An 18,925-nucleotide genomic window follows, 5' to 3' on the forward strand; every position below is an offset into this window, starting at 1 on the left:
TAGTCAGACTGTAACTGGCAGAGTCATCTCAGTGTCAGCCATCTGGAATTCACCAGTCAGGCAAGAGGAGATGGACTCCCCTTGGTCTGCAACTGTCAGTGTAGCTGGAGCAGGAACTGTGCTCAGTCAGAACAGGGAAAGTCACAACGAGGCATTCAGCAGGGCTGGGTACAGCAGTGACTAACAGAAGCTAGGGGAGGGAGAAAACTGCCCGCAGCTCTCTTTCGGTTACCCTTGCACCATAGCAGAAATCTCTACCATCCTCAGCAGCACATGCTAAGCCCCCCACAACCAGCTGTGGGAAAGAGGTTGTCAGACCCAAGGGCTTTTCAGCACTGAAAACAGGTTTTAGATATGATGAAACAGGCAGATTTTATAATATGGAAGTAGGGGAGGTAAATTGAAAATGCTGACTGCTACATTCCTAGCCAGGGATTATTGTAAAATGTATTTTACATTTGCCTGATGCAATCAGAGATTGTTATATTTTCCCTTATTTAATTTTATTATTATTATTCTGTAGCACTCTCAGCTGGGCTAAGAACTTGACAGAAAACGTATGGAGCTTTGGGCCCTGTCCCCAAGAACATAGAGTCTAAATGATGGGCTTAGTCAGGCTCTAACCTAGCCTAAGACCAGGAGGCAAGGAAGGGTAACAGAAATCAGATGTCCTTGCTACTCATCTTAGGTGCCTGAGAGTCTTGGGCCCTGTCCTCACTAGGGAAAGAGGCGCGTTCTTACCTGGTGTTAGCTGACACGTGGTAACTGACATGAGGGAAAATGCTAGTGATGACCAGGTAATTTGTAGCTTTAACCTAAGGGATCAGGTCGCGATAAACTCTCCTTCCCCCCCCTTTACCCTTCTGGCACAGCACGCTCCCCATCACTGAAGTGCAATGCCCTGTACTTCCCTCCCCTGGGGCACGTGCACACACGCGGGCAGTGTGAACAGAGAAGGGCCTCTGCAGTTCACAAATGCATCATGCACAGAGACCACATCCTGTCCCTGCAGCTGCTCTTCATTCTCCAGCAGCCTCACCCTCGGAGCAAAACACCTCCCCGCACTTGGCACAGGCAGCACATGGCGCCCCCAGCACTGTGCAGATGTCACGCTGGGCTGCACCTTGTGCTTTTCAGGGAGAGCAGAGCTCCTCTGGCCCCAGCTACGCTGCCCCAGAGCCTCACCCCAGGGGGCACAGTGACTGAATGGCTGTCCAAGAATCAATATCGATAACAACCAGGACTGGGATGAAAGACCCGTGGGACCACAAGCCCCCCACTCCCACCCCCCAAGGCCAGGGGAGGGTCCCCCCAGGGATCCTAGGCACAGTTTGCTTCAAGAAAGACTAAGGCAGCAGCCGCACTCAGGAAGTGCCCCTGGATTGAGAAACGGCATCTTCCATGGCTGACCCTGGCCAGCGCCTGCTTCACCAGTGCTGGAAAGGGTCTGGCCCCAGACTGCCCAACACCCATTACAGAACGGCTGTGAGAGCCTCATTCCACGATCACGCTGCCAGAGGTCCTGCCCAGTGCCCTCTGAAGCCATGTCCCACATGGGACCCATCATGCTTGGGTGGGTGGGGACGGCACTTGTCTGCCCGCCCTCTGCCCTACATGGGTCCAGCCCTCTTGCCAACGTCAGTATGGCCTGGGGGAAAACCCTCTCTGCCTGCACCAGCTGCCTGCCCCACTGCATACCTCACAACAGTCCCGACTTTTGCTGGACTGTCCTGCTTTGGCCCCCAAACCCCCTGGCTTGGTTGAAGAAGAACATTCCCCACATTAACCTTGCTACCTTAAAGGCAAATCAATTACCATGGGTGAACAAAAATACCATTACAACTGAGTGTGCACACATATCCACAAAACTGTATTTCATTTGTTGAGCAGAGTAACAACTCCATATGTCTCTCTCGGGTGATTACTCTCACTGTCTGTTTAAATGACTCTTACCCTCCTTGTTATTAAAAACTCCACACCCAGCTTGAACATCATGTCCAGCAGTAGTTGTGTGAGTTGTAACTCAAGAAGTAGTTCAGAAGGGGCAATCAGCCACAAGACCCGAGTGTTTAACGAGGAACGGTAGGCATAGGCCTATCGTAGTGGCCGTGCCGTCTCCAACAACTAAAAATTCAAGTTGCCTATAGTTGAGAAACTGAAAGATTACGAAGAAAAGCAAAGACTCGACGGCAGCCATGGTGGATGACGACACCCAGGCTCCACCAAAAAACCCATGAAAAGTCTTTATCAGTTTAAAGACTCGTGGCAGGTGCAAGACCGTTTCCTACAAAAATCAAGGTGAGGGCTCACACTGATTTTTGTGAGCTGGTCGTCCTGGCGGACACAAGGGTCTTTCACGCTAAATTGCTACAGAGAAACGTGCAAGCTGTGTCACGGCTGCCACAGTCAAAATCAGCAGCAGCTTTTTTCCCACCCACTGGGTCAACCATGCGTGATGGTGTAACCGAAGCTGAAGTTTCAGAGGATTTCTTCGGGAGTGCAACATCCCTTGTGCTAGCAGTGATCATGTTAGACCTTTAGTCAAGAAATGTTCCCAGCCTCCAAAATTGCCAAGAGCTATGAGCATGCTTCCCCCAAAACAACTCATGTTACACAAGGGGAAATCGCACCTAACACCTGAAAATGTACAGTGTGGGACTGAAGGCCATGAACGTCGGTTTGGCACTGGATGCTGGTTCGGACAAGTCTGAGAAACATTTTCCATTCTTGGTTACATATACACACCCAGAAATCGGCTGTACAGTGACAGAGTTTTTAGCTATGGTTTCTTAGAATCACAGAATATTAGGGTTGGAAGAGACCTCAGGAGGTATCTAGTCCAACCCCCTGCTCAAAGCAGGACCAACATCAACTAAATCATCCCAGCCAGGGCTTTGTCAAGCTGGGCCTTAAAAACCTCTAAGGATGGAGATTCCACCACCTCCGTGGGAAACCCATTCCAATGCTTCACCACCCTCCTAGTGAAATAGTGTTTCCTAATATCCAACCTAGACCTCCCCCACTGCAACTTGAGACCATTACTCCTTGTTCTGTCATCTGCCACCACGGAGAACAGCCGAGCTCCATCCTCTTTGGAACCCCCCTTCAAGTAGTTGAAGGCTGCTATCAAATCCCCCCTCACTCTTCTCTTCTGCAGACTAAATAACGCCAGTTCCCTCAGCCTCTCCTCGTAAGTCATGTGCCCCAGCCCCCTAATCATTTTTGTTGCCCTCCGCTGGACTCTTTCCAATTTGTCCACATCCCTTCTGTAGTGGGGGCCCCAAAACTGGACATAATACCCCAGGTGTGGCCTCACCAGTCCTGAATAGAGGGAAATAATCACTTCCCTCAATCTGCTGGCAATGCTCCTACTAATACAGCCCAATATCTATTGGCCTTCTTGGCAACAAGGGCACACTGCTGATTCATATCCAGCTTCTCCTCCATGGTAATCCCCAGGTCCTTTTCTGCAGAACTGCTGCTTAGCCATTCAGTCCCTAGTCTGTAGCGGTGCATGGGATTCTTCCGTCCTAAGTGCAGGACTCTGCACTTGTCCTTGTTGAACCTCATCAGATTTCTTTTGGCCCAATCCTTTATTGCACACTGAATAAATCTCAGGAATTGTTTGATGGAACCAGCGTGCTACCAAAACACAATGCTGACTGGATTAAATGTGCTACATTTCAGCGGATAATGCTGCAATCATGCAGGGTAAGCACAACAGTATATTGCCTCAAATTAAAGCCAAGCAAACAACGAACGAGGGAGTGTGTATGCAGAGGGGTGCCTCTGCCACCCTGTGCACCTAATGGCCAAGCATGCCTCAACATCACTGCAGATGCATGGCGAGCATACGACACTGACATTTACTACCACTTTCAGAGAAGTGTCAAAAGAGTGACATCCCTGAATGGACACAGGGCATTTTGCAGTACTAGTGTGAAGAAAATTGAAGCATATGAAAAAGCGCAGGCTGCCTTTGGAGGGATCTGCTGAATGCACCTTGGCTACTCGGAATGGGCTCTACTCCTACTTTGTCAGTGGTTTTGACGAGGAAGAGCAAAGAGCTGCTGCTGGACCATGGGAACTAAGGTGTATTTAGTGGTTTTGCATGCAGTGCTGCCCACGTTTAACAAGTTAAACGCACTCCAAACTGAAGCACCAGTGAGTCACCTTTTGAACTCAGCAATGATGACGCTACACAAAGTTATTATTTTGAGATTTGTGTGGTCCTCTGTGCTAGCTGCAAGTGAAAATGTTATGGAACTAAACGTCAAAGACTCTTCTGTGCGGTTAGGGGCACCTGAACTATTTGTAGGCTTTGAGATATGTAACTGTGCAAGAAAGGAAAACATGATGAACACAAAGCCATGTAAAAACATTCTTGGCTGAAGCTGTGGAGTTTGCGTTCTTTTTTTTTCTTCTTCTTTTTTCTTTTTTTGCAAAAAGCACTGGATTACACTGTCACGGCGTCCCCGGGCGATGCTCTGGAACTACTCCGTATGAAACCAGATAGCATTCTGGGAGAGCCTCCTCTCTGTGAGCAGACTGTCCCCAGGGCAAGAAGCTTACACAGCTTCGACCTTCCTGGGTCTGACCTCGGAGCATTCAGCATCCCCTTCCACACCATGCATTTCCCATAGCAAGTCCAGCCAGGCAGGGCTCCTGGGGAAGCCAGAGGGCCCTGCACCCCAGCTCCACAGTCAGACGTGACTCTCAGCCAGACAATAAAACAGAAGGTTTAATAGACAACAGGAACATTGTCTAAAACAGAGCTTATAGTTACAGAGAACAGGACCCCTCAATCAGGCCCATCTTGGGGGGCAGGGAGGCCAGAAGTCCATCTGGCCTCCCTCCATTTCCCCAGCCAGCTCCAAACTGAAAACTCAAAACTGAAAACTCTCCAGCCCCTCCTCTCGCCTTTGTCTCTTTCCTGGGCCAGGAGGTCACCTGATCTCTTTGTTCTCCAACGCCTTCAGTCGGCACCTTTGCAGGGGAGGGGCCCAGGCCATCAGTTGCCAGGAGACAGGGTGTTGGCCATTCTCTGTGTAGATGCCATCACACATGCCCTCTGGGGCTCTGCAACAATCACACACCCTTATCCCACCACCTAGATACTTAAGAAATGCATAGGGGAAACTGAGGCACCCACACAGTATTTAGAGAAAGCATAAAGAACATTCCCACTTTGTCACATCCATGAAAAAAGCAATGCGTCTAGAAGACCCTGTACGTAAGAGCCTGATTTTGTTAACCCAACCAGTTGTTTATCAGTATCTTTCTGTGATATGGAGCTGACGATTAATTCCCTGGACCTGATGTGATCAGCATGCAACAAATGGATCCTCTGCTTTCCAAATTTAGGGATTATCAATCTGTGAGGCACTTCCTGAATATGACAGCCCTATGAGAACTGATGGGTTTTGGCATACAAGATCTCAAATGAACAACCCAATAAAGGGACAGGCAAGATTCTCTGTGCTTTGAAAACTTGTAACATTCAAACCTTTAATCTCCCACAGCAACGCTTTACGTTAAAGACTATTCAGCATAGTTCAGAAAACAATAACCAGCATGAGAAGTTCTTTGGGGGCGGGAGGGGAGAAAACACAACTCCCCCAGCAACCTGTGCCCAATGTGTATGACGAGGCAATAGTGGGACACACTACATGCTACGCTGGCAGCAAAACTCAATATCTTTTCCCATATGAAGTGTCACTGGTGGCAGCCTTCACCTGAACTGTGCAAAAAGGCGAAGTCTGCCACGTATACCAGTTTGTTCAGACAAAAGGAAACACTCTGCAGAGTAACGGACGAAGGCACTTTTATGTACATAAGACTTACTTTTGTTCTCTCCAAAACCAGCGGTAAAAATGAAAAAAATCCGATTGCTCACAGTCTTTTCAAAAGTTGTCTGTCAGTCATGAGGACAGATAAAGAAACATTTACCTGTCTTAGTTTCTTCCATTATTTTGAACATGTCATTGTTACAGGCGTTACACCAAACCTTCCCCAGGAATGTCATCATTGTATGGATTTGATTGCACTGCATCCCGCTTTGGCCACCTGAAATGTTGGGAGGTACGCCACTGCCCCGCCTCCTGAGGAAGAGCAGCCAATCAGGGCTGCTGCAGGAGGCAGGCAGAACTGCCCCCACTTCCCCACAGGAGGCAGCACTGTTCTCATAGGAAGGGTGGGAGGAGCAGAAAGAGCCCAGCAGCTCGGGATGACTCCACTACCCCCTCTGCCCCATGAGCAATAGGGACAGCTCCTCTGTTCCTCCCCTCCCCACTGTCACAACTGGGTCTTGGGAGGTCTGACCCAATGGTCAGAGCAAGAGCGAGGTGTGATGTTATTGACATAATCTGGGACCGTATAGATCATTGTTGCAACCAAGGTCCTGCAGTGGCACCAAATCTTGTATAAAGGGGGTCAAATAAGGTGTCTAAGACACGGTTATGGTTTGCTGGTTATGATTATGCTGTCTGTATGTGTGTATCATTTTTGTAGTTAAAGTTATGAATACTGGCTCTATACTGTCTGCATTTCAAACTTATGCTGTGCTTCTGGGTGACACCCCAGACAAGTTGGTGTCAGCTCTGCCTAGCCTGCTGGATGGCCCATTAAGGACCTATACAACTGACCCACTGAGAGAAGGCAGATACGCCTCGTGACTCAGTAAAGTATGCAGGGACTTGCCCATGTGACTCCAAACTCCATTTTGCTGTAATTTTCCACAGTAAGAACAAAGAGGAGTTCTTACACCTGGAAAAGACTATAAAAGGCTGATACCTCATCTCCATCTTGTCTTCAATCCTGCTTCTTATCTCTGGAGGGACTTTGCTACACTGAAGCTTTGAACCAAGGACTGAAAGACCCATCCCAGCTGGGGATGTTCTCCAGAGACTTGATTTGAACCTGCAGCTTATTCCATCCCTGCTACAAGCCTGAACCAAGAACTTTGCCATCACTGTATGTCATTGATTCCATTGAACCCATTCTAGCTCTCATCTCTATCTTTTTCCTTTTATGAATAAACCTTTAGATTTTAGATTCTAAAGGATTGGCGACAGCGTGATTTGTGGGTAAGATCTGATTTGTATATTGACCTGAGTCTGGGGCTTGGTCCTTTGGGATTGAGAGAACCTTTTCTCTTTTGCTGGGGTATTGGTTTTCATAACCATTTGTCCCCATAACTAGTGGCACTGGTGGAGATCCTGGGAAACTGGAGTGTCTAAGGGAATTGCTTGTGTGACGTGTGGTTAGCCAGTGGGGTAAAACCAAAGTCCTCTCTGTCTGTCTGGTTTGGTTTGCCTTGGAGTGCATATGTAAGGGGACTGTTGCCCCCTTACTAACATTCAGTGGGGTGTTTTGGTTGGCTAGCTCCCAGTACTAAAAGGGGAAGGGTCTATGGGAAATCAGGACCCTGAGACTGATAGTCCCCAGGAACAATGGGGAGAGACCAATGCTCCAGGTCAGCCTGAATGACAGGGTGGGGAGGCTAATCAGGGAGTCAGGAGGCCAGGGAGGTCCCATCCGCCGTGTGAGCTGGAATTGCCTGGGTCAGACAGAGTGGGGCCGAGCTAAGGAGAAAGCAGGGGCCTGAGCTGAGCTGGGGAGCAGAGCTGGGCCAGATCTAGAGAGCGCAGACCCTGTCCTGGGAGCAGAGCTGCAGCCCCAAAGCCAGAGGCACAGACCAGAGAGAGCAGACTTGCCCTGGGAGCAGAGCTGCAGCAACCAGAGCCAGAGGGGCCAGAGAAGCAGCCCAGGGAGCTGGAGCTGGGGCTGGGGCTGGAGCAGTCCGGAGCCAGGTGTCGTGAGCAGCTGGGGAGAGCGAGGGGGGACCCTGGGCAGTGGGCCCAGCACAGGGAGATGCCTCAGCCAGGAGTCTCTGCAGGCCAGACTCAGAGGGGGATTGGTAACCCCATCAGGGCAGAGGCAACGCTGGGAAGAAGGGCCCTGCCACCTAGAGCCTGAGAGCGTGTGGCCACCACCAGAGCGAGTGTCCAACCCACAGCATCCCTGCAGCACAGCCAGGGCCTGAGAAGAAGGCCTGGGACTTACAAGGAACAGACTGTGAACCGCCCTGACATTCCAGAGACACTGTTTGTGATGTTCCCTGCCACAGAGCGGGGTGATGTGTTTCCTTTAACCCTTCCCATTTCCCCTTATTCTTTTAAAAATTAATTGTTGATTAAATAACTTGCATTTGCTTTAAATTGTATGTAATGATCAGTGGGTCAGAGAAGTGCCCAGTGCAGAGAGAGTACCCCGCAGTGGGACACCCTAGCTCCTGCTCTAGGTGACCACAGCAGGGTTGGGGGTCGAGCCCCCCAGGAATCCTGGGCCCAGCCTTGTTGGGGTTACGAGGACTCTGCCAGACAGGAGAGTGGAAGGGGAGTCCTCAAGGGCAGGGAGGCCACTGGGTAAAGGAAGTGGGAGCGAGGACTCAGATCCTTTCGCTAGCCCGCTTCACCGGGGTCGTGCAGAATCTAGGAAAGTTCTGCAGAAGAGCGGGACTATTCCCCCGCTTACACAGAGAAACCCCAGCCTTGGGCTGTAACTGCCCTGCTTTTAGCCATTTGTCCTGAATTGGCACTCTCCATGGGGTCCCACCAGAGCCAGCCTCGTTACACCAGGCCAGGTCAGATACCGGAGAACAGGTCCCAAGGCAGGCCAGAGGGCACAAGGGGAGTCGGGAAGGGTCAGGCTGCAAGGGGAGCAGACGCACCTACTGCAGGCTTGAGCAGGGAGAATCCAGTTGCTTCGTCAACTTCCCGTTCCTGTGCTTGGATTAAATTGAGGCTGGGCCAGTCCCAACCCCACCGGGGTTCACTGATCAGGTCCCAGGCTGGCGTCCTCTGCTAGAGCTCAGCTGCGATTCTAGCACTTGCTAGCAGACCAGCCGGCGGCTGGGGGGGCTGCCTAGCTCTTAAGAGCTATGTAGACTTGGGTTCAAGAATCCCAGTTCCCGATATCACCTCCCGCGCCCTCAGGATGATGTGGGGCCAGGCTGTTCCGGTGAGTGTATGCCCAGGTGTGGGCAAGTGTATATTTTCTGCAGGCTCCCAGGTGTGTTCCGTAGGACCATCCCCCTCCCAATCAATAAGACACCAAAGCCTGCCACAGTTCTGTTTAGAGTCCAGGGTATTAGGAACCATGTACCCCTTCATGGCCCTGTACCTGTACTGCTGGAAGAGCCAGTTGGGTCATATAAGGGGAAAGGTTTTTTATGTAGGGCTTCAAAAGCAGTATGGGAAATACTGGGTGTATCTTCAGAGAGCAGGATGGCTGAAGTTCAAACCTGACTGGATTAACCTGTCGCAGGATCTTAAAAGAGCCAAGAACTGAAAGTCTAGCTTGTGAGTGGGTCTGTTGGTATGGAGATGCTCCATGGAGAGCCAGGCCTTGTGTCCCACAGAGTAGGTGGGACCTCGCTGTTGATGCTTGGCTGCATGCCACTTATAGTCTGCTCTTGCTTTTTCCTGGTGCTTATTCACTTCTTCCTGGGCCAGACAAATCTGCTGCACTAGGTCTGAGGCGGCCAGGTTGGGAAAGGAAGTGGGTAATTGCAGGTGAATCGGGGTGGTGCCCATAGGTGGTAAAAAAGGAGCTTTGACCTGTAGACGCATGGTCTGCGATGATGTAGGCAAGCTGTGGGTAAAAGGGAAATGAGGACCAATCATCCTGGTGATGACTGATGTAGCATTGCAGATACTGCTCAAGAATTTTGTTGGCCCTCTCTGTCTGGCTTTTGGACTGGCGATGGCAAGCAGAGGAAAGACGTGCCGACCCCCAGCAGAACCAGGCTGTGACCTGAGACCCTTGATTGGAGGTGATGCATTCCGGAAGGCTGTGGAGCTGGTCTGTATGGCTTATCCATAGCAGGGCTATCTCTTCAGCTGAGGGGAGGCCTGTGCAAGGGATGAAGTAGCCCATTTTGTACAGTGGTCCGCTACTAGGAAAACTGTTGTAAATGTGTTGGACGCTGGTAATCCTACACTAGACTAAGGTCTATATCAGTAGTCCCCAACCTTTTTGTGGGAATAGCATATTCCTATTCCCAGATGACTGTGGTGGGCGCCACACACCATGCCACCGAGACGCGGCAGCGACAAGAAGTGTCGCTGCCGAACTGCCACCGAGAAACGGCAACACGTCTCGGCGGCATTTCAGCGGTGCGGTGCCATGGGGCGCACATGACTGCCCCGGCGGGCGCCATTGCGCCCATGGGCACCGCGTTGGGGACCCCTGGTCTATGTGATGGTCTCCCAGGTCAAGATGGGGTGTCCAAGGGCTGGAGGAGACCACAGGACTTGTGGCGTGGTGTCTTGGTGCAGGCACAAACATCACAGGAGGCAATGAATGACTGCATCATTGATCGCATCTGGGGCCACCAAAAGGAGCAGGATATTATTCGTTGGGTCTTGAAGCAGTCCTGCTAGGGGCAAATCATGGCAAAGATGCAAGACTGCAACTCTTGTGGGTCCAGGGTGAACAGAGACGCGGTCCTTCACGTATGTGAACCCTTCCTGGGAGTCATGCGGTTGCTTGTGGATAATAGCTTGCTCATCAGGTGGAATTCCTGAGGCGGAGGCTGAGTGTATCAATCTGAGAAAATCCTGGTGACGAGTGGCACTGAGAAAGTTATGGGATTGGAGAATGTGGGTTGTTCCTGGCTGAGGCCTCATGAGTTGATAATGTGTCTTCGGAGCAGGGCGTCGGCCTTGCCATTTTTGGATCCAGGGCGGTATGTGATAATGAAATCGAATCATCAGAAGAACAGGGCCCACTGAAGCTGCCATTGATCAAAGGCTTTTTCCCTACATAGGTATTCCAGTTTTTTATGATCAGCGAATAACTGGACTGGGTCGCGAGCTCCTTCCAGGTAGTGCTGCCATTCTGCAAAGGTGGTTTGTGTCGCCAGGAGTTCCAGTCTAGTTCTGCAGGAGTGAGCTTCCTTGAATAACAAGCGCATGGGTGTAACAATTGTTTGGGATCAAGCCGCTGGGAGAGGACAGCCCAAGTCACCTCGCTCTATACACTTGGGAGCGCTGGTGACACGACTTGCCACCCACACACTGGGGAAGGGGGAGTCCCCAGTTAAGAGACCGAACGAAACAACCACTTCATCCTTAAAACGTCTCATGATTTTTGGGTCTGGCTTGTGATTTTTGAACCTTTGGGGTTGGCGATGCTGCAAGTGTGTGTGGGCAACAGGGCCGCGTCCGCTCTCTGCCCTTCTGGGTGGGGGGGACCCTATCTGCTCTCTCGCCCCTCTGAGTGAGGGGCTCCTGTCTGCTCTCTCACCCCTCTGGGTGGGGGGTATCCCTGTCCATTCTCCCACCCCTCTGGGCAGGGGGACCCTGTCTGCTCGCCCATCCCTCCGGGGGTTCCTCCTCTTTCTCTTCAGGAGATACCCCATTTAAAATTGCCCTCAGCTTAGAGCCTTCCCTCCTTGAGGCCCTATTGGAGGAGGGAGGAGCAGGATCCTGTGTTGGCCTCCCCACCAATTAGATTCCTCCTGCACCAAGGGGGCAGGGCTTACAGGGCCCAGCATTCTATGGGGTGACCGTTGGAGCCCAACTGCCATGGAGCCTTCTCACCCCAGAATCCCCCTGCCCCATTGGCTCTGGTGGGGCTGCACTGGGCCCCTGGGCAGCTATTGGGATGGGCTTGGCTGGGCCCCAGGGGGGATGGTTGGTGTCTCCGAGGGGGCCTGGCCACGTCTCTCGGCTGGGCCCCAGGGGGGATGGTTGGTGTCTCCGAGGGGGCCTGGCCACGTCTCTCAGCCGGGCCCTGGGGGGGATGGTTGGTGTCTCCGAGGGGGCCTGGCCACGTCTCTCAGCCGGGCCCTGGGGGGGATGGTTGGTGTCTCCGAGGGGGCCTGGACACGTCTCTCGACCGGGCCCCGGGGGGGATGGTTGGTGTCTCCGAGGGGGCCTGGCCACGTCTCTCGGCTGGGCCCCAGGGGGGATGGTTGGTGTCTCCGAGGGGGCCTGGCCACGTCTCTCAGCCGGGCCCTGGGGGGGATGGTTGGTGTCTCCGAGGGGGCCTGGCCACGTCTCTCGGCCGGGCCCCGGGGGGGATGGTTGGTGTCTCCGAGGGGGCCTGGCCACGTCTCTCGGCCGGGCCCCGGGGGGGGATGGTTGGTGTCTCCGAGGGAGCCTGGCCACGTCTCTCGGCCGGGCCCCGGGGGGGATGGTTGGTGTCTCCGAGGGGGCCTGGCCACGTCTCTCGGCCGGGCCCCGGGGGGGGATGGTTGGTGTGTCCGAGGGGGCCTGGCCACGTCTCTCGGCCAGGCCCCAGGGGGGATGGTTGGTGTCTCCGAGGGGGCCTGGCCACGTCTCTCGGCCGGGTCCCGGGGGGGATGGTTGGTGTCTCCGAGGGGGCCTGGCCATGTCTCTCGGCCGGGCCCCAGAGGGGGATGGTTGGTGTCTCTGAGGGGTCTGGCCACGTCTCTCGGCTGGGCCCCAGGGGGGATGGTTGGTGTCTCCGAGGGGGCCTGGCCACGTCTCTCGGCCGGGCCCCGGGGGGGGTGGTTGGTGTCTCCAAGGGGGCCTGGCCACGTCTCTCGGCCAGGCCCCAGGGGGGATGGTTGGTGTCTCCGAGGGGGCCTGGCCACGTCTCTCGGCCGGGCCCCAGGGGGGATGGTTGGTGTCTCCGAGGGGGCCTGGCCACGTCTCTCGGCCGGGCCCCAGGGGGGATGGTTGGTGTCTCCGAGGGGGCCTGGCCACGTCTCTCGGCCGGGCCCCGGGGGGGGATGGTTGGTGTGTCCGAGGGGGCCTGGCCACGTCTCTCGGCCGGGCCCCAGGGGGGGATGGTTGGTCTCTCCGAGGGGTCTGGCCACGTCTCTCGGCCGGGCCCCGGGGGGGATGGTTGATGTCTCCGAGGGGGCCTGGCCACGTCTCTCGGCCGGGCCCCAGGGGGGGATGGTTGGTCTCTCCGAGGGGTCTGGCCACGTCTCTCGGCCGGGCCCCGGGGGGGATGGTTGATGTCTCCGAGGGGGCCTGGCCACGTCTCTCGGCCGGGCCCCGGGGGGGATGGTTGGTGTCTCCGAGAGGGCCTGGCGGTTGTTTATGGCATGGTTCCTCTTTTCGTGCACAGCTCAACTTTCAGTTCAGCCTCAGCATGAGAGTTCAAGGCAGCCCTCCCTCTTCTGCCTGGGCACCATTCATGCCAGCAGCCCCTCATGACACACCCAAAGGGAGATGGTCCTGACTGCTGGGGTGCTGGGATGGGACCTGCCCAGCTCCCTCAGGCTCCTGGCCCGCTCACTGGCATGAGTCTGCTGCCCTCTCTGAGGGAGTCGGTGCCACCATGGGTACCAAGGCCCCGGCTGGGAGCCATCTCACAGGCTGCGCAAGTGGTTTTACTCAATATAGCACTGCCAGCCTGAAGCCCCAGGGACAGGAAGCCTCTGTTTCTCCTCGGGGCAACGTCAGCCCAGGCAGCGCCAGCTTCCCCGAACGCTGCCTGGCCTGCCCTGAGCTAGCGGAAGCTACATCGCGGGAGGGGAGCTGAGCCTCCATGGCGCAGCCAGTTGGGCTCCCTGCTGGGTGCTGTAGTGTGGACACCTGTCCACTCGGAACCTGACTGAGACACACCAGCTCGTTTCACAGGAGCCCGAGACAGCCATCAGGTCAGGACTGTGCCTCCTCTTTGGCCGAATGAAAGCCAGCAGCCTGCGGGTCACGGTCCCATCTCCATTCTCCTGAGCCAACCTGCAGGGCCCTTAGAGCACCAGCGCTTTTAAACGGGCCCAGCCCAGAACCAGCTCTGCTAGCGGTGACTACGATGCAAACTGCTCCTAATTTACCGAGCTTGTCAGCTCTTTCCAGACAGATCCATTTCAAGAAACAACTGATTTAGGAAAGATCCTGCCAAAAGGCGTTGAGCTGCAGGGCAGGGTGCTACAGCTTCCATGGGAGTGGCTGGGTCATTCCGCATATTGAATCTATTTCCCCAGGTTAAGTATCCTCCCACCTTCTTGTCCACTGTCTAAATGGGCCAGCTTGATGATCGAGACAAAAGTTTTTTTCTCCTGCTGATAACAGCTCATCTTAATTAATTAGCCTCTTACAGTTTGTATGGCAACTTCCACCTTCTCTGTATGTATATATCTATATCTTCTTACTGTATGTTCCATTCTATGCATCTGATGAAGTGAGCTGTAGCCCACGAAAGCTTATGCTCTAATAAATTGGTTAGTCTCTAAGGTGCCACAAGTACTCCTGTTCTTTTTTCATGGAAACAAACTCAACTAAGAAACAGGTTGAGGCAGTCCCATTCTGCTCAAACCCAAACACCCTCTCAGAGCCATGTTTCCACTGACCAATGACTGGGCTGGCAAAACAATGCAGGACACAAGCCATGCTCCCTGCACATCTTCCTCTCGCCTGGGTTCATGCCTGCAGTCACTCTGCCCTGCTGAGGGGAAGATGAAAGTTGCACCTTGGCAGAAGGGGTGGGTCCCCACTGTGAACAGAGACGCGTATTGTAGGCCATGTGATGCAGGGGAATTGTTATGGCAAGACACTTCTGTACCACATTTTCCACCACAGACAATGACTCATAGTTCAGGCTCCCCCGGCAGAGAGGGGTGCTTACTAGGGCACTCCCAGGCGCTCCGTACAGAAAGCTGCCAGCCCCACAGTACAGCGCCTGTGTCAACGTGCATCTGCTATGGAAACGAATCCCTGCTGCATGGTCCCATCACTCATACCAGGTACACCCCCCCCCTCCAGTGGGCACTGAGAATGCAATGAACTCGTTACAGGAATGAGCCCACTGTGCTGGGGGCTCCAGGAGGGTCTGCATGGCTCAGAGGGAGCAGGGAGCTCAGGGTGGCTGGCTGGACTCCTGCTCCTGGTACCAGAGTTGTTCCCGGAAAAGAAACAGAACCCCACAGGTTCTCCTCCACCCACGCGTGGGACTCACACCTGCCCCGCAGGGAACTGGTGATACTATTTGTAGGGTAGCGTGAAGGCCACTTCCCCGGGCTTCTTATCCCCAGTCCAGAGATAGACACTGACCTGTCTGCTGCTCCCAGGGGAGGGACCTGCTTCCCCGAGGGGTGCACAGCTGCAGCTCTCACTTGGGCCCCCCCAAGGGAACATGGTTTCCTGCCCCAGCATCACCCTCAGCTGCCTTTCACCCCAGCTCTCTGAGCGGTGCTTGGTGCTGAGCCCCTCAGGCTCTGGCATGGACGCAGAGGGCAGCCCCCTCCCGGGACAACTGCAGCAAGACTGACAGGGCAAAGCCCAGCAGCCACTTGCAGCCAGGGGAGCAGCAAAGCCTGAGTCGGGTCCTACCTGGAGTCTTGGGGCGGCTGGAACTGGGCAGTCCTGCTCCCTGGGCAGACAGCAGTGGGGGAAGGGCCAGGAGAAGGGCCAGAGCCGACACCTGCAGGGCCATGTTCCAAGACAGCCCCAGGGCAGAACTCAGCCCCAGGCGCTCTGCCTCTCTGCTCAGCTCCCGTGTGAGCTCAGCGTGGCAGAGACCAGCGAAGAAAGGAAACAGCCAGACACACAGAAATTGCATGTGGTGCAAGAGCTTCCTCCTTGGAGATGGAAACTCCTGTCAGAGCTGCTCTTGTTTCTCTCCGGGTCTGCTGGGGCACCATGTGGCTCCAGGCCTGTTCTGTAACCTCACTGCTCTGTGAGCTGTCAGGGGAACATACAATCTGCTGCTTCCCCTCATCACTGGGCCAGGACTCCTAGGTCCCTTTGGCCCATGCCTAGCTTGCGGTGGCAGGCAGTCAGGGAACTTGAGAGCAGCTGGGCCTCAGCGTAATAATGCAAGCCATGGACCAGAGTTCCAGGAAGGATGTGGGCTTCCAGGGTGCCAGCAGCTGTCAGGTCATGGTATAGCTCGTGAATCCTGGAATTCCTAGGGCAGGACTGACAACGGTTTTTGAACCCTCCCCTCATCAGACGAGATGGCTAGGTTGTGCTAGGGCTGTGATAGGGAGAAGGTTTAGGATGGGTGCTCTGGAGAGCCCCATGGAGTCGCTGCTCAGATGGTGTGGTGCCCTCGGAGTAAAGTGTCTCCCTCCTGCCCTAGAGCTCATAGAAAGAACCCCATGATTTAGGGGCATAAAGCCCTCCAAACTCAGGAACAAAGTTCCCCACCTTTTTACTGCCACCAAGTGCTGGGCCGAGGATACTCCTTCCCCCTTGCATGGATGATGGTCTTCGTCAGGGTGGTAAGATCTGGAAGCAGTGGCAAACCTGACCCCTTGGAGCCAACCTATGCCAGAGGTGGAGTAACTCATCCTGTGTCTGTTGTGCACTCCCTCCCCCTCTCTCCCTCTCACATGCCACTGTAATGTGCAGCTGGGACTCGGGGAGGAAGTGAAACTCTTCAGCATCTGGACCGCCTCCCTGTTATTCCCAGCACAGACTCTGTGCCTTGCACTTGGCTTCCCCTTTTCTGTGCCATTGGGGACTGGCCTGGGACCCCCCAGCCTGGAGCCTGACCTTGCTTTCCGTTGATTCACATGTCCTCTTTGCTGTGCATTCCCTGACATGCACCTGCCTCCATATGATCGAGGCCGGGGAGGGGAGGGAACTCGACTTGCCTGACAAAAATCGACTTTTCCATAAAAAAATTGAACAAAAATAGTTTTATTTGGACATGCTGCCACAATGCCTCATGGGAGTTGTCCTCATAGATTCATGGATTCCAAGGCCAGAAAAGACCATTGTGATCATCTAGTCTGACCTCCTGCATAGCACATGCTTCTCTATAGGCTGGGCTCCCTAGTCATATTGCGTGTCTCATGATTAAGGCTCTGTGTTTGTCATGAAGGTCACGGATTCCGTGACTTTCCATGACTTCTGCAGCGGCCCATGTGCCTGGCCCGGGAGCCAACAGAGCAGCTTGGGCAGCCCCTGAGCCAGTTGCACCGGCTGCTGCTGGGACAGTCTAGGGCCCCCCAACCCCCCAGCAGCAGGAGTTTGGGTGTGAGGGGACTCAGGACTGGGGGTTGGTTGGGGTAGTGCTTACCTGCAGGGGGGCTCCCCGGACGAGCAACAGGAACTCACCTCCCCAGCACCTAGCTGCACATGCTGCCTCCGCCCACATGCCAGCTCTGCCAGCTGTCTCTTCATGCTGGTGGCTGAGTGATCACAGCGCCTGGAGGGTTTTGCTGCTTGTCACTGGCAAAACATTATGAGTGACAGCCTAGTTAAGGGGGCACAGTGATTCCACAGTTCCTGTACTCTGGAGATCCCATCACACTTATAAGTTAAAAAGTGTGTTTTATCTGGGTACTTAGAAACCATCTCTTTGTACCTCTGCATTCCTGTTAACACTTCTGCTCTCCCAACTTGTATAAACTCAGTGTAGATATTAATGTTTTCCAGTATGTAGGTATCTTGACATCCAGCCATCAAAGCAATGAGATGGTGTGCCTCAGTTTCTCCTTCCACACAGCACACCACGTTTATTATCATTTCTCTGTTTTGACAAGCTTTAAGTCCGTTTACAGGTGATAGCTGAGAAGCAGCATTACCATAAGGCTCCTTGACATTACATGTGTTCCGAGTTACCTTCACAGCATGTCCAAAGACTTTTTCCAAAAATTGTACATAATGTGTCTTATCACAAGGTTTAATATTAATACCATTTTTTTATAACAGGTTGGCATTTTACAAGTATCTTTATCATACCACACCTTCTGTTCAGGCAGTTTGGTTTTGAGGTTGGTTTGGTCATGTAGTGGGGCAGCTGCCCCACTCCGATAGGCAGGGGTTAAAAGCAGTCAAGCTAGGCTGATTGGGGAAGCAGCCACAGCTGTGGCCAGCTCAATTAGGGCCCCGCTGGCCCTGATAAGAGGGCTGTGGGCTAGAAACTGGAAGAGTCTTTCTCCAGCCCTGGAGGGGGAAGGGCTAGCTGCCTGAGAGCAGAGCAGAGCAGAGCAGAGCAGAGCGGAGCGGAGCGGAGCGGAGCGGAGCGGAGCGGAGCAGAGCAGCTCTAGCCTGGTTGAAGGCCTACAAAAGGTGCTGGGGCAGCCCAGGGATAGGCAAAGGCAGCAGGTCCTACCCCACTGTCAGGGATGAGTGGCCATTAGACTGCAGTCTGCCCCTATGAGTGGTGGCTAGATGATGACTGGCAGTAGCCACTGAGGCAAGGTGGGTTTAGAGGGTTGGGGGTTCCCCTGGGAGGGGAGACCCAGAGAGTGGGGGTACCGTGGGGCAGAAGCCTGAGGTAAAAGGATACTGGGGTCTGGGAGGGATATGGGGCCAGTGGCAGGAGAGAGCCCGGCCTGCAGAGGACGTTCTGTATGTTGGAAAAGAGCTAATTCCAAGATGATGAGCATGAGGTGCTGCACTGGTGAGGCTTTGCTTTGCTACAGGTCAATACCCATTGTCTTTTCCTTCTTCTTGAACCTTTGCATGTAATGTATTGGCTTTCCTTTCACCACAGTGTACCCTTCTGTTTGGGTTCTTAATCTAGTCCTGTCTCTGGGATTCTGGTACCTCAGGGTCTGGTGAGATAAGGGGATCCTACATAGTGGCTGGCACTTTGTGGAGCTGTCTCCCAGTGCCAGGACTGCACATATGCAAACACTCCATCTCCTCTCTTGAGGTTACCCTGTGTTCCCCACTCCCAGCACTGGGTCCTTTCCTGCCCCTTTTTCCTCGAGGGTTGTGGTCTCTGCGTTAAGAGTGCTTGCTCTTTCACTGGATGCTTCTGTTCCCGGCAGCTCTCCCTCAGCAGGGTTCTGTGTCTTACCAGCCTGGAGGAAGTCCCCTTCCACTCTGCCAGCTGGGTCATTTGCATGCTTACAGACAACTGCTTCCTGGAAGCCTCCTGGACTCAACTTCTTGGCTATTACAGGGGTGTGACCTGCATCTTGACTTAGACAGTTATTTTCCACAAGTGTCAGGACCAGTGTTATGACACGGTTATGGTTTGC

The 18,925-nt window shown here is 53.9% G+C and overlaps 1 protein-coding gene across 1 annotated transcript in view; it reads right to left on the reverse strand.

Moving 5' to 3' along the window:
- LOC144265439 (receptor-type tyrosine-protein phosphatase kappa-like) overlaps positions 1 to 15,475 on the reverse strand; it is a 92,800-nt gene extending 77,325 nt beyond the window's left edge. Inside the window, exon 1 of the mRNA XM_077818078.1 lies at positions 15,315 to 15,475. Coding sequence (XP_077674204.1) covers positions 15,315 to 15,417 — 103 coding nt within the window. The 5' untranslated portion in view covers positions 15,418 to 15,475. The remainder of the gene's footprint in view (positions 1 to 15,314) is intronic.
- Positions 15,476 to 18,925: the final 3,450 nt, after the last annotated feature.

The sequence above is a fragment of the Eretmochelys imbricata genome, chromosome 5 (genome assembly GCF_965152235.1).
Source record: "Eretmochelys imbricata isolate rEreImb1 chromosome 5, rEreImb1.hap1, whole genome shotgun sequence".
In the NCBI taxonomy this organism is placed as follows: Eukaryota; Metazoa; Chordata; order Testudines; family Cheloniidae; genus Eretmochelys; species Eretmochelys imbricata.